The sequence below is a fragment of the Epinephelus lanceolatus genome, chromosome 3, assembly GCF_041903045.1.
Source record: "Epinephelus lanceolatus isolate andai-2023 chromosome 3, ASM4190304v1, whole genome shotgun sequence".
NCBI lineage: Eukaryota > Metazoa > Chordata > Actinopteri > Perciformes > Serranidae > Epinephelus > Epinephelus lanceolatus.
The window spans coordinates 51,219,231-51,237,747 of NC_135736.1; the positions used below are offsets into that span (position 1 = coordinate 51,219,231).

Here is an 18,517-nt window from a genome sequence, read left to right on the forward strand (position 1 = left end):
TATTTTTTCTTTTTATTTTTTTCTCTTCTCATCACTACAACCCTAATGCCTCAAATTAATCTATATGTTTGCTTTTTATTCTGTTTACTTAATTTTCTCTCCTCATTATTCACGCCATACCCCACCCTGTCTAAGCCATATAACACGGACATTTGCCCCTCATTCAAATATTGAAATGTGCCCCATCCATATGCTGTTTTTGTCTATTGTTTGTATGTCTACTCACCTTATGTCTACTGTTTATGTCCTATGTTACTGCTTCTGTCATGTTGTTTTGATTTGTCCCTGTCACTCTGTTTCACCAATAAAAAAAAAAGAACTATATAATAACTAAACTCTGTTGATGATTAATGTGATTAATGTATCTCATCAGACAGACGAGACTGAAGACAGAGACACTTTGTCCTCATGTCTTCATGTCTGCATGTGCTGTCGTGGACGACAAGACAATGCTCCGATCGCAGAGCGACGGTCACACTGACCAGCTGATGACAGAACACTTTATGAATATCACACAGGTTTACACAGATCAGTCCAGTCATGAAAGGGTTAATATTTAACATGCTCCAGTCTCATCTGTGGATGTTTATTAACGCTGTTATTGTTATTATTGTTATTGTTTATTATTATTGTTGTTGTTGTTAGGGTTTTAATAAATATTATTAGTGAGCAACTGCTCAGTGTGTGTGTGTGTGTGTGTGTGTGTGTGTGTGTGCTTTATTTTGAAGGCGGTGTCAGTGAACTTCCGGTGCTGCCGTGCGTTTCCTGCCGTCACCTTGACGCACCTCTGACGGTCTCTCAGTCGGCATGACAACGCGCTCTCGAGGGCAAACGGGGAACGGCTGACGGGCGCGAGGATGGAAGCAGAAGATGCCCAGTAACGGAAACAGCGGCGGGAAGAGAACGAACGGCTGCACCGGCACCGGCACCGGCACCAACACCTGCTCCGGGAGCGTCTCGGTCCATGTCCCGGCCATGGAGAGAGCCCGGCCGGTGACGGTGACGGTGTCCGCGGTGAGCCTCGCGCTCAGCGTGCTGTCCCTGCTGCTGCTGGTCACCGCCATCTCCACCGACCACTGGTACGAGACCGACACCCGCAGACACAAGGACAACTGCGACCGTCACGGATCCGACTCCAACGACCAGAAGAACCGGGAGATGCCCATCTACCACCTGCCGCTGGTGGACACCGGCAGCGGGGGGGCTCGACACCGGGACGTGGCGCTGATGAAGCCCGTGCATGTGGGCAGCAAAGAGGAGGAGCTGTTGGAGAACTGGCGGGCCATCCTGGGGCTGGGCATCCTGGAGACCGAGTGCGGCAGGCCGCTGTTCTCCGTGCACTCCGGCCTGTGGAGGAAGTGCTACTTCAAAGGCCTGGACCCGGATATCGATAAGCTCATCGACCGGGGTCAGTCTGCACGCACACACGTATACATAACACATAGATTAATGTATACATTGTATACAACAACATTATTAATATTACATCAATACAGCTTCATTATGTTTATATATAATGTTGATAATGAGCTCCCTGATATTACATCATGATATTCACATCATGTTATTAACATCATGTTATTCACATCACATTATTACATCATATTATTCACATCATGTTATTAACATCATATTATTCACATCATATTATTCACATCATGTTATTACATCATATTATTCACATCATATTATTACATCATATTATTCACATCATGTTATTCACATCATATTATTACATCATATTATTCAATCAATCAATCAATCAATTTTATTTATAAAGCCCAATATCACAAATCACAATTTGCCTCACAGGGCTTTACAGCATACGACATCCCTCTGTCCTTATGACCCTCACAGCTGATCAGGAAAAACTCCCCCAAAAAAACCCTTTAACGGGGAAAAAAACCCCTTTAACGGGGATTTATTCACATCATGTTATTACATCATATTATTCACATCATGTTATTACATCATATTATTACATCCTATTATTCACATCATATTATTCACATCATGTTATTACATCATATTATTCACATCATGTTATTACATCATATTATTCACATCATGTTATTACATCATATTATTACATCCTATTATTCACATCATATTATTCACATCATGTTATTACATCATGTTATTACATCATATTATTCACATCATGTTATTCACATCATATTATTTACATCATATTATTCACATCATGTTATTACATCATATTATTCACATCATGTTATTAACATCATGTTATTCACATCATATTATTTCTTCATATTATTCACATCATGTTATTCACATCATGTTATTACATCATGTTATTCACATCATGTTATTCCATCATGTTATTTACATCATATTATTCACATCATGTTATTACATCATATTATTTACATCATGTTATTACATCATATTATTCACATCATGTTATTACATCATATTATTCACATCACGTTATTGCATCATATTTTTACATCATATTATTCACATCATGTTATTACATTATATTATTCACATCATGTTATTTAAATCATATTATTCACATCATGTTATTACATCATATTATTCACATCATGTTATTACATCATATTATTTACATCATGTTATTACATCATATTATTCACATCATGTTATTTAATCATATTATTTACATCATGTTATTACATCATATTATTCACATCATGTTATTCACATCATATTATTCACATCATATTTTTACATCATATTATTCACATTATGTTATTACATTATATTATTCACATCATATTTTTACATCATATTATTACATCGTATTATTCACATCATGTTATTACATCATATTATTCACATTATATTATTACATGGTATTATTCACATCATGTTATTACATCATATTATTCACATCGTGTTATTACATCATATTATTCACATTATGTTATTACATCATATTTTTCACATCAAGTTATTCACATCATGTTATTACATCATATTATTCACATCATGTTATTGCATCATATTATTCACATCATGTTATTACATCATATTATTCACATCATGTTATTACATCATATTATTCACATCATGTTATTACATCCTATTATTCACATCATGTTATTACATGATGTTATTACATCATATTATTCACATCATGTTATTACATGATGTTATTACATCATATTATTCACATCATGTTATTACATCATATTATTCACATCATGTTATTACATCCTATTATTCACATCATGTTATTCACATCATTTTATTACATCATATTATTCACATCATGTTATTCACATCATGTTATTACATCATATTATTCACATCATATTTTTACATCATATTATTCACATCATGTTATTACATTATATTATTCACATCATGTTATTTACATCATATTATTCACATCATGTTATTACATCCTATTATTCACATCACGTTATTAAATCATATTATTCACATTATGTTATTACATCATATTTTTCACATCAAGTTATTCACATCATGTTATTACATCATATTATTACATCCTATTATTCACATATTGTTATTACATGATGTTATTACATCATATTATTCACATCATGTTATTACATGATGTTATTACATCATATTATTCACATCATGTTATTACATCATATTATTCACATCATGTTATTACATCATATTATTCACATCATGTTATTACATCCTATTATTCACATCATGTTATTCACATCATTTTATTACATCATATTATTCACATCATGTTATTCACATCATTTTATTACATCATATTATTCACATCATGTTATTCCATCATGTTATTACATCATATTATTCACATCATGTTATTACATCATATTATTCACATCATGTTATTACATCATATTATTTACATCATGTTATTACATCATATTATTCACATCATGTTATTGCATCATATTATTCACATCATGTTATTGCATCATATTATTACATCATATTATTCACATCATGTTATTGCATCATATTATTCACATCATGTTATTGCATCATATTATTACATCATATTATTCACATCATGTTATTGCATCATATTATTCACATCAAGTTTTTCACATCATATTATTCACATCATGTTATTACATCATATTATTCACATCATGTTATTACATCATATTATTCACATCACGTTATTACATCATATTATTCACATCATGTTATTACATCATATTATTCACATCATGTTATTACATCATATTATTTACATCATGTTATTACATCATATTATTCACATCATGTTATTCACATCATATTATTCACATCATATTTTTACATCATATTATTCACATTATGTTATTACATTATATTATTCACATCATATTTTTACATCATATTATTACATCATATTATTCACATCATGTTATTACATCATATTATTCACATTATGTTATTACATCATATTTTTCACATCAAGTTATTCACATCATGTTATTCACATCATATTATTCACATCATGTTATTACATCATATTATTCACATCATGTTATTACATCCTATTATTCACATCATGTTATTCACATCATTTTATTACATCATATTATTCACATCATGTTATTCACATCATGTTATTACATCATATTATTCACATCATATTTTTACATCGTATTATTCACATCATGTTATTACATTATATTATTCACATCATGTTATTTACATCATATTATTCACATCATGTTATTACATCCTATTATTCACATCACGTTATTAAATCATATTATTCACATTATGTTATTACATCATATTTTTCACATCAAGTTATTCACATCATGTTATTACATCATATTATTCACATCATATTATTACATCCTATTATTCACATCATGTTATTACATCCTATTATTCACATCATGTTATTACATGATGTTATTACATCATATTATTCACATCATGTTATTACATGATGTTATTACATCATATTATTCACATCATGTTATTACATCATATTATTCACATCATGTTATTACATCCTATTATTCACATCATTTTATTACATCATATTATTCACATCATGTTATTCACATCATTTTATTACATCATATTATTCACATCATGTTATTCCATCATGTTATTACATCATATTATTCACATCATGTTATTACATCATATTATTTACATCATGTTATTGCATCATATTATTCACATCATGTTATTGCATCATATTATTCACATCATGTTATTGCATCATATTATTACATCATATTATTCACATCATGTTATTGCATCATATTATTACATCATATTATTCACATCATGTTATTGCATCATATTATTCACATCAAGTTTTTCACATCATATTATTCACATCATGTTATTCACATCATATTATTCACATCATATTTTTACATCATATTATTCACATTATGTTATTACATTATATTATTCACATCATATTTTTACATCATATTATTACATCATATTATTCACATCATGTTATTACATCATATTATTCACATTATGTTATTACATCATATTTTTCACATCAAGTTATTCACATCATGTTATTCACATTATATTATTCACATCATATTTTTACATCATATTATTCACATTATGTTATTACATTATATTATTCACATCATATTTTTACATCATATTATTACATCGTATTATTCACATCATGTTATTACATCATATTATTCACATCATGTTATTCACATCATTTTATTACATCATATTATTCACATCATGTTATTCACATCATTTTATTACATCATATTATTCACATCATGTTATTCCATCATGTTATTACATCATATTATTCACATCATGTTATTACATCATATTATTCACATCATGTTATTACATCATATTATTTACATCATGTTATTACATCATATTATTCATATCATGTTATTGCATCATATTATTCACATCATGTTATTGCATCATATTATTACATCATATTATTCACATCATGTTATTGCATCATATTATTCACATCATGTTATTGCATCATATTATTACATCATATTATTCACATCATGTTATTGCATCATATTATTCACATCAAGTTTTTCACATCATGTTATTCACATCATGTTATTACATCATATTATTCACATCATGTTATTACATCATATTATTCACATCACGTTATTACATCATATTATTCACATCATGTTATTACATTATATTATTCACATCACGTTATTACATCATATTATTCACATCATATTATTCACCTCAAACAACCCATAAATGAAGAAATCTAATATGATTAAAACAATGGTGGATGATAGTTTGTTATCCACTGAGAGCTGACTGACATATGTCATTATCTCTGATGACATCACCCACCGCCGCCTGACACATATGTCAGTCATGTGTAATGGCTTAGCGTTTTTTGCATGTTTACAGTCCATCCATGAGTCTTGCGGCTGGTTTGACAGTGTGTGAAAAGTGTCAGCTGTACGAGTTTTACGGTCGGAACGACAGCGTGTTAAAAGTGTCAGCTGTACGAGTCTTACGGTCGGTGTTACAGTGTGTGAAAAGTGTCAACTGTATGAGTCTTACAGTCGGTGTGACAGTGTGTGAAAAGTGTCAGCTGTATGAGTTTTATGGTCGGAACAACAGCGTGTTAAAAGTGTCAGCTGTACGAGTCTTACGGTCGGTGTGACAGTGTGTGAAAAGTGTCAACTGTATGAGTCTTACAGTCGGTGTGACAGTGTGTGAAAAGTGTCAGCTGTATGAGTTTTATGGTCGGAACAACAGCGTGTTAAAAGTGTCAGCTGTACGAGTCTTACGGTCGGTGTGACAGTATATGAAAAGAGTCAGCTGTACAAGTCTTACGGGCGTGTGACAATGTGTGAAAAGTGTCAGCTGTATGAGTCTTACGGTCGGTGATGACAGTGTGTGAGAAGTGTCAGCTGTATGAGTCTTACGGTCGGTGATGACAGTGTGTGAAAAGTGTCAGCTGTACGAGTCTTATGGGCGGTGTGACAGTGTGTGAAAAGTGTCAGCTGTACGAGTCTTACGGTCGGTGTGACAGTGTGAAAAGTGTCAGCTGTATGAGTGTTGTTTATTGAATAGCGATGATGTGAAGATGATGAAGGACACTCCGCTGACACCGTCTTGCTTGTATATAGAAAGGTTTATTACAAGAAGTACAGCATCAAATCAAGCGCCTAGGAAGCCTGAGAGAGAGTTCGAAGCCAAATATGAACTGCTCTGAATAACGGCTCAGTTTACCCTGCATATATAGGTTGGTTGTTTTGATGAACTTTGAAACAAAATGTGACAAGTGACAAAGAGACAATCTAGCTGGAATCCAACCTTTCATCTTACTTATCTATCCTTGACCTAAGCCATAATAAAATCTTGACCTGGGCCCCTAACTAATCATATAAGACCCCGGTCGTCACATAACATGTGGCACGTCAGATACTACATGAGTCTTACGGTCGGTGATGACAGTGTGTGAAAAGTGTCAGCTGTAGGAGTCTTATGGTCGGTTTGAGACTGGTATTCAAACTATTTTCAGACTGGCTTTCCATCTGGTATCAGACTGGTTTTTCAGACTGGTGTCAGACTGGTTCCAGACTGGTTTTTCAAACTGGGTCCAGACTGGTGTCAGACTGGTTTCAGACTGGTTTCAGACTGAATTCAGATTAGTGTCAGACTGGTTTCAGACTGGTTTTTCAAACTGGTGTCACACTGGTTTCAGACTGAATTCAGATTAGTGTCAAACTGGTTCCATACTGTTTTTTTTGTCAGACTGGTTCAGACTGGTTTTAGACTGATGTCGGACAGGTTCCAGACTGGATTTTCAGACTGGTTTTTCAAACTGGTTTCAGACTGGTGTTAGACTGGTTTCAGACTGGTGTCAGACTGGTTTCAGACTGGTTTCAGACTGGTGTCAGACTTGTTTCGAACTAGTGTCAGACTGGTTCCAGACGGGTTTCAGACTGGTTTCAGACTACTGTCAGACTGGTTCCAGACTGTTTTTTCAGACTGTTTTTTCAGACTGGTGTCAGACTGGTTCCAGACTGTTTTTTCAGACTGGTTTCAGACTGGTGTCAGACTGGTTCCAGACTGGTTTTTCAGACTGGTTTCAGACTGGTAGAGCAGAAGCAGAACGTCTGACTGGGCTTCGTCTCTGCAGGATTTAAAGCTCTCCGGTCACCATGACGTCTGCAGTTTTCAGCTCTGCAGTGTGTGGCAGCGTGCCGAGCTGAGACCTGGAGGTCAAAGTGTCGGTAAGCAGAGAACAGCCGGACCACACATCAGATTACAGCACTCCCAATCACATGACATGATGTCACATATCATTCCATTGCATTAGACTGCAGGCTGAACTCAGATCAGATCAGATCAGATCCATCCATCCCTGCGGCACCACGACCACACGGCCTCCATCACACCCTCTTCTGATCCACACTGAGACATGACAACATGTGACAGCTGGTGTCATATAGTCAGTCACATCTGAAGGCCTCAGGTACCACGACAACAACAATAATAACAACAACAACAACAACAACAATAATAATGATAATGACGGATCTACAGCTGTGCTGCTGCTCAGATGTTTATCTGACATCACATTAAAATGTATGTGTGTGCGTGTGTGTGTGTCTGTACAGTCTGTGTTTGTTTCTGATATTACTCTGCCTCCGTCACAGGCGGAGCTGTGGCGGTGGGCTCAGGTACATTCTCACCTGTGTGGCTTTTCTCTGCAGGTATCGCAGATCGCTGCAAAGCTGTCAAGTACCACTTCTCTCAGCCAATCAGACTGAGGAACATCCCTCTGAACCTGACCAGGACCATCCAACAGGACGAGTGGCACCTGCTGCGTCAGTACACACTCACACACACACACACACACACACGTGTCTCTATATTTATATGTGTGTAAGTGTGGGTATGTGTGTGTGTGTGAGTGTGTGAGTGTGTAAACTGAAGGTGTTCAACATAAATCAAATATTATTATAAATCGGTTAAATTTTACTGCAGCTCGTATTATCATTATTATTTATTATTATTATTATTATTATTATTAGATTGATGAACATAGATCATAAATTATTGATTATAGATTATTTACTATGGTTTAAACTGTTATTATTTAGTATACACTGTATGAAATGGATTATTGATTAAAGATTGGAGATCACAGATGATTGATTATTGATCATAGATTATTGATTTTGGATTGGAGATCACAGATGACTGATTTCAGGTTGTTGTTGACAAATGATTGATCACTGATTATAGATTACTGCTGATGGATGATAAATTGAAGAATTAATGTCGGAGTCTTTTTGCACTCATAAATCTGCAGCTCTCCTCGCTGCGTGTCACCCGTTGCCAGGGAAACATGCCATGACAGTGTTATGTAACAGTACAGAGGGACAGTAGGGGGGTGATCAGGAAGTGGTTACCACGGCAACACTCTTTCTGTTTGCTCGTTTACCACTCATTACTGACAGACCTGTGTGTGTGTGTGTGTGTGTGTTGTCAAGTTTAGTCCAGTCTGTTACATTAATGTAGAAAATCAGGGCATTTTTTATTCATACACACGACAACAGGAAGTCATTGTTTCCTCTGCTGCGAGAAGTGATGAGAAAACACGTCCTTTAACCTCCAGCAGTCGCAGAGACGCAGATGCAGAGATGCAGATGCAGAGATACAGATGCAGAGACGCAGATGCAGACACAAAGATGCAGATGCAGAGATGCAGATGCAGAGATGTTGATGCAGAGATGCAGGCACAGAGATGCAGAGATGCAGATGCAGAGACGCAGACACAGAGAGGCAGACTCAGAGAGGCAGAGATGCAGAGACGCAGAAATGCAGCAACGCAGATGCAGAGACGCAGAGATGCAGATGCAGAGATGCGGATGCAGAGATGCAAATGCAGAGATGCAGACAGAGAGATGCAGATGCAGAGATGCCGATACAGAGACGCAGACACAGAGATGTGGATGCAGAGACACTGAGATGCAGATGCAGAGAAGCAGAGATGCAGATGCAGAGACGCAGAGATGCAGATGCAGAGGTGCACACTCAGAGATGCAGAGACACAGATGCAAAGGTGCAGATGCAGAGAGGCAGATGCAGAGACGCAGATGCAGATGCGGAGACACACAGACACAATAAATACATTAATAAATAAGAATAGATCGTGGTCGTGTGTTGGCAACACGTGTCACATGTCACACTTTTGAACCTGTTCAAGTGAGGCACAGAGAGATGCACCGTCATGACAACAACAACAATAACAACAACAGCTACTGTGTACTGTGTGTATAATGTGTATACTGTGTATAGACCTACGGCGCATCACGGCAGGCTTCCTGGGCATGGCGGCAGCGGTCTTGCTGTGTGGGAGCATCGTGGCGTCAGTGGGGTTCTTCTGGGAGGAGAGTCTGACGCAGCATGTCTCTGGTCTGCTGTTCCTCATGGCAGGTAACAGCTGATAAACTTTATTAACACATGAAATCTGATCTCATTCACCCCTTCACACACACATTCACACACACAGTACTTCGCCATGTCGACATCTGAAGGTAATATGGCGAGGTTTTTGTTGTTGTCTGAGTTTTATGGACCAATCACCTTTGAGCTGCACGTAAAAAGTCTGTGTGGAGAGGCGGGGCCTTTTGGCCAACATGCAGTCTGGGAACCAATCAGCTGCCGCGTCATGACGAGTTCACGTCATATTAGATTTAAAGTTTCTGATACCTGATGTCCTGAGATACACACCTGAGATGCACTGTGTCACACACTGACATGGGGAGAACATGTCAGAGCACCTGGAGGAAACCCACACTGATGTTCTGAGATACACACCTGAGACACACTGTGTCACACGCTGACACGGAGAACATGTCAGAGCACCTGGACGAAACCCACGCTGACACAGGGAGAACAAGGCGTGAGGCAACAGTGTGAGCCACTCCTCCACTGTGCTACCACATGAACATGATTAAATAAACCCGGAGGGAGATCACAGGTACCACGACAGCATCCCTTAGCTGTCTGTGTTCTCCAGGTGTTTTAAACCTTATGTGACATGGAGTGACGGCATGAAGAGATTTGGCTTGTTGTAAAGAAGGTGTGACATGTTTGTGAAAGTTTTTATTGTATCAGTCTGTTTACGAACTGACAGAAGGTCTCGCCGCAGCTCTCTCCCATAATAATCACTTCACTGTGATTGGTTGAATATTTCTTGCTGATAAAATCTAACTGGACTCTCATTATCTGCTTCGCCAGCGGAACGCTTGTTGGTTCCCATGGCAACATGCTACATACAGTTTGTGCACGGCGTGGTGTGATGTCATCACTGATGTAACATGTTTACATTTCTAACGTCAGCTGAGAGTGTATGTGGAGCAGAGAGAACATGATGATTAATATTCACTCTGAAGAGGTGAGGTCTGCAGCGTCCGTTACCATAGAAACGTAGTCAGGTGATGTCACGTCGAGTCCTTCTGAATGTTTCAAAGAGCTTCTTGTTCCTGTCTTTTTCAGGGATCTTCTGCACCATCTCTCTGTGTACATACGCCGCCAGCGTGACCTACGACCTCTCCAGAAACCCCCCCTTCATCTACGGCCTGCCGGCAGACGTGGATCACGGTTACGGCTGGTCCATCTGCTGCGCCTGGGCCAGTCTGGGTCTCACAGTGGCCTCCGGCTGCCTCGGCACCACCTTCCCCTTCCTGAGCCGCGCCGGAGCTCTGCGCTCCAAAACCGCCCGCGAGTCCTCGGTCTGAGCCGCTGGCTGCCAATCAAACAGAGGAGGAGGAGCAGGAGGGGATAATGACCAAAACCTCAGGCTGCACCTGGCTGATGTAACAGACTGGAGGCGGGGTGTCGGCCTCCAGGTGGAGCTGCAGGAGTTCAGCACCTCTTTCTAAAATGTGTTCAAAGAATCGCACTTTTAATCTAAAGCAAAGTGTTTGTAAGACAGACTTGTGTCCCTGCACCACAGTGCCCCCTGCTGTGGAGTTTATCATGTGGACATTCATGTAACACACACACACACACACACACACACTATAATGTGACAGCTGCAGCCAAGTCCAAGTCAGACTGAGAGCAGCCAAGTGTATAGGTGTGCTGACGCTTCAGTTAGACCAAAATCCACCAGGTGACACTGACAGGAAACTACAGGAGCTAACAAGCTAACAGGCTAACCTAGCAGTCCACAGAATCAGTGACATCAGTCTCTGCAGCCAGTCAGCATCCTTCTTTTGTATGATCTCACCTGTAAACAAACACTTAAATCTTCAGTTATGACTCGACAGTTCAGACCAACGATTCACTACAAGACGAAACGTTGCAGAGAAAAGTGTCAGCAGTGTGAACTGGCCGGTCTGAGCTCGACTCAAGCCAGCTGATGGTGTCACCCTACACTCAGCTGGTCAAATGGCCGGCGGCTGGTTTTAAAGCACGTCACCTGTTTCAACAGCCAATCAGCTTGTAGTGAAGTCAGCTGGTCAAGTCAAAATGACCACAGACGGCGTGTTGGCTTGCTGCAGCAGGTGCTCCGTCCCCACAGAGCCCTCTGTTTCTGTCCTCACAGTGTGCCGGTGTCAGACGGTGGGTCGCTGCTGCTGCTGCTGGCTGTATGTGCTTATGCCCCGCCCACACACACATTCTCACTGACTGATGAATTGGCGCTGGTTATTTATATTATTGTGGCGTATTGATTATGAATACAGTCCATCTGATGCTGGTTTTGTTTCATCACTGTAGCCAGTATCTCACTATCACTATCCTCACTCAGATTTTAAGAAGCTACAAATTATATTCAGCCACAAAATAAGTCTGAAAAGCTGCAAATCAGAACGAAGTACAGAGAGTTGTTGACTAGAGATGATACGCCGTCTCATGGTGGTCACTTCCTGTCAACGTTACAGATCAGAAGCACAGAGAGTTGTTGACTAGAGATGATACGCCGTCTCATGGTGGTCACTTCCTGTCAACGTTACAGATCAGAAGTACAGAGAGTTGTTGACTAGAGATGATACGCCGTCTCATGGTGGTCACTTCCTGTCAGCGTTACAGATCAGAAGCACAGAGAGTCGTTGACTAGAGATGATACGCCGTCTCATGGTGGTCACTTCGTGTCAACGTTACAGATCAGAAGCACAGAGAGTCGTTGACTAGAGATGATACGCCGTCTCATGGTGGTCACTTCCTGTCAACGTTACAGATCAGAAGCACAGAGAGTCATTGACTAGAGATGATACGCCGTCTCATGGTGGTCACTTCGTGTCAACGTTACAGATCAGAAGCACAGAGAGTCGTTGACTAGAGATGATGCACCGTCTCATGGTGGTCACTTCGTGTCAACGTTACAGATCAGAAGTACAGAGAGTTGTTGACTAGAGATGGTACGCCGTCTCATCGTGGTCACTTCCTGTGAATCAGAAGGTTTGGCAGTGGCTTCCTGTTTGAGCTGGTCTGGTTGTGAATCTTCAGTCTTTATAGAAACATATCAGGGAGGTTTGCGAGGAAACGTTCAGACTCAACTGCAGCAAGAAACACACTGTAGAACCTGAAGATCCAAAATTGCAGCTCCACATCTGTGACTAACGTTCAAACAAATCTCAGAGCGTTTTTCGTCTGTTTCAGAGCAGCTCGCTGACGGAACAAAATCAGTTTCACAAATTTACCTTCAGTGGTGTCTTTGAGTTCAGATTCCAGTGAATCCAGTCAGATCATGAGGTGATGATCATTCTCACTGTCACTGGTTAAAGCTCTTAAACAGTCAAACCTCATGAACACATGACTGTAGAAGTGACGCAGTGATGGTATCATAATAACACTATTGAGTGATGCGACAGGCGAGTTTCAGCTCGGATGAATTTCAGACTGAAGTCTGCTCTCAGTGCAGATGTAACGAGGAGATATTTGAGGTTTGGATCACAGAGTTCGTCCACACACACTCAGATGTGTATATATATATATATATGAAAGTGTAGTGTTTTTTACCTGATGAAGAACTTGAAGCAATGTTCTGTAGGAGGTGTTGTTTGTTTAGATGCATTCAGCCGTCGGCCTGCGAGCTGAGCCACAGACTGACTCTGACCGTGCAGCTGAATGAGGAACATCATGTATGTCTGGTGAGCATGTGGAACATTTACAACGGAGTCCCTTTAGTCATCAAACGACAAACGCTGAGCCTGATTCACCCGTCGACTGGTCTGTGGATCGTTTCTCTGTCCGGAGGATCAATGTCCGCTCTGCCTTTCCTTCTTCTTCTCTCACACAGGAAGTCCAGGTGTATAAACTGATGTGTTATGGTGTAACAGACTGAATGCTGCTGCTTGGTGCTTTATTATTTATTCAATTAAGGAGTCAACATTGAGTCGTCTTCAGCTCAGTCTCAGATAACCCACAGGCCGGATGCCACGTCTGTCTAACCCTTTTTCCCTTTTTATACCCTCTAATGTATGTCTGATACCCCTTCTTATACCCTCTAACCAAACAGGCTGATGGGAAGTTAATTCTTTTTCATCACGGATTTCGGATCAGATGTCAGCAACTATCTGATAACCCTCCTGTAATCTCTGATACACCACCATAACCCTCCTGTATCCTCTGGTACCCCACCATATCCCTCCTGTACCCTCTGATACCCCATCATAACCCCTCTGTACCCTCTGGTACCCCGCCATATCCCTCCTGTACTCTCTGATACCCCATCATAACCCTCTTGTACCCTCTGATATGCCACCATAACCCTCCTGTACCCTCTGATACCCCACCATAACCCTCTTGTACCCTCTGATACCCCACCATAACCCTCCTGTACCCTCTGGTACCCCGCCATAACCCTCTTGTACCCTCTGATACCCCACCATATCCCTCCTGTACCCTCTGATACCCCATCATAACCCTTCTGTACCCTCTGGTACCCCGCCATATCCCTCCTGTACCCTCTGGTACCCCACCATAACCCTCCTGTACCCTCTGATACCCCACCATATCCCTCCTGTACCCTCTGGTACCCCACCATATCCCTCCTGTACCCTCTGGTACCCCACCATATCCCTCCTGTACCCTCTGGTACCCCACCATATCCCTCCTGTACCCTCTGATACCCCACCATATCCCTCTTGTACCCTCTGATACCCCACCATAACCCTCCTGTACCCTCTGGTACCCCGCCATAACCCTCTTGTACCCTCTGATACCCCACCATATCTCTCTTGTACCCTCTGATACCCCATCATATCCCTCCTGTACCCTCTGATACCCCACCATATCCCTCCTGTACCCTCTGGTACCCCACCATATCCCTCCTGTACCCTGTGATACCCCACCATATCCCTCTTGTACCCTCTGATACCCCACCATAAGCCTCCTGTACCCTCTGATACCCCGCCATAACCCTCTTGTACCCTCTGATACCCCACCATAACCCTCCTGTACCCTCTGATACCCCGCCATAACCCTCTTGTACCCTCTGATACCTCATCATAACCCTCCTGTACCCTCTGATACCCCACCATATCCCTCTTGTACCCTCTGATACCCCATCATAACCCTTCTGTACCCTCTGGTACCCCGCCATATCCCTCCTGTACCCTCTGGTACCCCACCATAACCCTCCTGTACCCTCTGATACCCCACCATATCCCTCCTGTACCCTCTGGTACCCCACCATATCCCTCCTGTACCCTCTGATACCCCACCATATCCCTCCTGTACCCTCCGATACCCCACCATAACCCTCCTGTACCCTCCGATACCCCACCATATCCCTCCTGTACCCTGTGATACCCCACCATAACCCTCCTGTACCCTCTGGTAGGGCTGTGCGGTATTCCGATTTGTATCGAAAATCAGTATTTATTTTCGTTATGATTTGAATTTTTCATATACCGCAATACCGGTGAATAGCCCAAACAACGTCCTGAATGTGCGCGGCGGGAAAGTGTTTCAGCTGGGACCCATTTCACCGCTGCACACCACAGGTGTGCTAGAGCCGGTGAGAGTGAGAGCATAGAGAAAAGTTAAGAGGCGAGAATGGCTGCCGGAGAGACTCCTGAAAGTGGAGCAACTGTACCTGTTGCTGAAAAAGAAGATGATGACCCAGAAGAACTCATACCACAAACAACAGTGTTTTCCCTATATGCAACTAACAGCGGCGCACCGCTCGTCTTAGCCCTTTAGAAACTACCGTGACATTATTTGGAGCTATGGACGCTTCATATCCAGGCCTATAGAACAGGTCTATACCTTGTCCTTTCATTAAACAAACTAAATAGCCTTACGTTATTTCTCTTATTTACATGAATGCATGTCATTTTTGTCTCTACATGATTGTGCGTTTACAATTCTCCTATGCTCTCTGTACCACGCATGGCGCAGTTTTGCCCCGATGTGCATGCGCACACACACACACACACACACACACACACACACACACACACACACAGGTGAGCATACTGGAGCACGGCTCGGGCCGCATTTTCCTGACCAAAGACAACCCGAGTCCGAGACAATTATAACCGAGCACGGCACTAATGCAGCGGAGCTTGTGTTGTGATCAGGCGTTGTCACGTAAATAACAAATTCCAGCACTTGAATAGGCCATAGCACAACACAGCAGCATGTCAAGTGGGCCGAATCCAAACATACTGTCAAATACCGTGAAACTGATATGATTTTAAAAAAAAAAAACCAACGTGATATGAAAATTTTGTCACACCGCCCAGCCCTACCCTCTGGTACCCCACCATAAACCTCCTGTATACTCTGATACACCACCACTGAAACCCTGTGCTGCCCCCTGCTGGACACTCAAAGTGTCTACTCACTCGTGTTGGCATCCAGATGTTCAGCTGTAAATAAACAATATAAACATCATCAGACTGATTCTCTGTAGTGTCTCATATATATTCATATTTGTTTGATGTCATTTTAATGAAGTATTAAATACTGTTGAAACGTGTTCTCGTTGCTCTGTGTTCCGTTAGAATCTGTGTTTCTGTGGAACTCTTGATGTTCTGCAACAAGAACACAAACTGAACTCTTCAAGGACTGATTGTTTAAAGTTTTCATTTTAACATCAGGTGTTTTAAACTCAGACTGTAGATCTGCTGCTGACACACACAGACCGTCGGCAGGTCTCAGTTTGTCACATGACATCGGCTGTGTCATGAAGCTGTCCTCAGTCAGCCTGGCGACAGTAACAGACACGTCTGACGCCTCAGCAGAGTGTTTACAACAGTGTAGTCTGCTGCTCTATCAAAGCTATTTACAGACATGTATATAGATACATGTATCTCGTGTTGGAGGTCCCTGAGCGCAGCATCAGTGTACAGCAGACCTTGAAGTTATGCATAATGTATTTCCTGTTTCATTTTCGAAGACTAATATCTGTTGTTTCAGTTCCCGCCCTCATCGTTGATTATTATTGATATTCCTGTTCTCCTGTCAGATCATCTCTGTTCATCGGCGTCCAGCGGTGTGACGTGTTCTTGGGGTCTGTATGTTCACCTGCTGTCAACCTGGGTCTGTGTGTGATCTGCCCAGAAGAACCTCCCATCAATATCAGTCAGCGTATTCTTTCTGATCAGGGATCAATGTGCTGTTTGTTTTGTCTCGTTAGATAACTGATCTGATGTAATTTTAAAGGCTGTGAAAACATCTTACTGTGAATGAAGTGGCTCCCCATGAGCACAACATGAACACAACGTGAACACAATATGGACACAACATCAACACAACGTGAACACAACATAAACACAAAAAGCATTTGCTCTGATGAGAGCGCACATCAGTGGTGTGTCAGATTTGATATGTGTGGCCAGTAAATGATTGAGTCTAATGAAAAACGGTAGGGTTCAAACAGATATTCATTGGGGAAAGACAGCACATCTCAACAGGGTCTGAAGATCCTCTCCCAGAACTCAGGGTGTCTTATAGAAAACCTGCCAGCGAGCAGGTTAGGTTCACAGAGTCAGTTGCCATGGTGACTGACTCAGAGTTTGACTTACCTCTCTGTCTGGAACTGAAAACCCTCATTTTCAGGGTTAACATAGTTTTCACTAAACCTGCTTTCTGGAACACCCCCCTGGTCTCCAGTGGGTGGGGCAAAGGTGGAAAAACATGGTGTGAAATTCTTCAATGCACCAATCAGGACTAAGTAAAGTTTGAAGACTGTCAACCAAACAATTTCTAAATAATAAGAGAAATATGTTTAAATGACATATTTACACACATGAATCCCTGTGCAGATGAGTGACCGTTTATACTGTGGTTCACTCATGATGAATTCAGCCGAGCAACAAGAGTTGTCTGTTACAGAGTAACAGAACGTCACTGGTTGTGCACCTGGTCGTGCACCTGAGCGTGCTGTAACACCTCTGTTAGTCACGACATGTGAAACACAATAACACACACTGATTAACAGCAGGAACATGTAAACCAGGTGGCATCCTGTGATTTCAGACGTTGTGCTGCTGAATGACGACTCATTTCTTCATGTAAACATTCAACTGTAGCGACTGAGATCACTTCCTGTTTGTTTTATACATGCATTCTTTAACAACAGCTGGAT

General features: G+C 40.6%; 1 protein-coding gene across 2 annotated transcripts; it reads left to right on the plus strand.

Annotated features, from left to right (window-relative positions):
- The first annotated feature begins 780 nt into the window (after positions 1 to 780).
- On the plus strand, positions 781 to 16,906 carry tmem178a (transmembrane protein 178a). Of its 2 annotated transcripts, XM_033623607.2 has the most exons (5): positions 1,092 to 1,408; positions 8,099 to 8,192; positions 8,676 to 8,789; positions 10,267 to 10,404; positions 11,470 to 16,906. In XM_033623607.2, exons 1-5 carry the CDS (start codon positions 1,241 to 1,243, stop codon positions 11,709 to 11,711), a joined length of 756 nt encoding a protein of 251 aa, XP_033479498.1. In that variant the 5' UTR covers positions 1,092 to 1,240; the 3' UTR covers positions 11,712 to 16,906. The 2 variants fall into 2 exon arrangements, with proteins under 2 accessions (XP_033479497.1, XP_033479498.1); XM_033623606.2 differs by lacking the exon at positions 8,099 to 8,192 and having other exon boundaries at positions 781 to 1,408.
- The last annotated feature ends 1,611 nt before the right edge of the window (positions 16,907 to 18,517 follow it).

Bases quoted from the DNA above. Each gene is read 5' to 3' on its own strand.
- tmem178a (XM_033623606.2), top strand. From the start codon at position 871: ATGCCCAGTAACGGAAACAGCGGCGGGAAGAGAACGAACGGCTGCACC. The intron at 1,409-8,675 runs GTCAGTCTGCAC...TTTTCTCTGCAG, and splicing joins CGATAAGCTCATCGACCGGG to GTATCGCAGATCGCTGCAAA. The intron at 8,790-10,266 runs GTCAGTACACAC...TACTGTGTATAG, and splicing joins GGACGAGTGGCACCTGCTGC to ACCTACGGCGCATCACGGCA.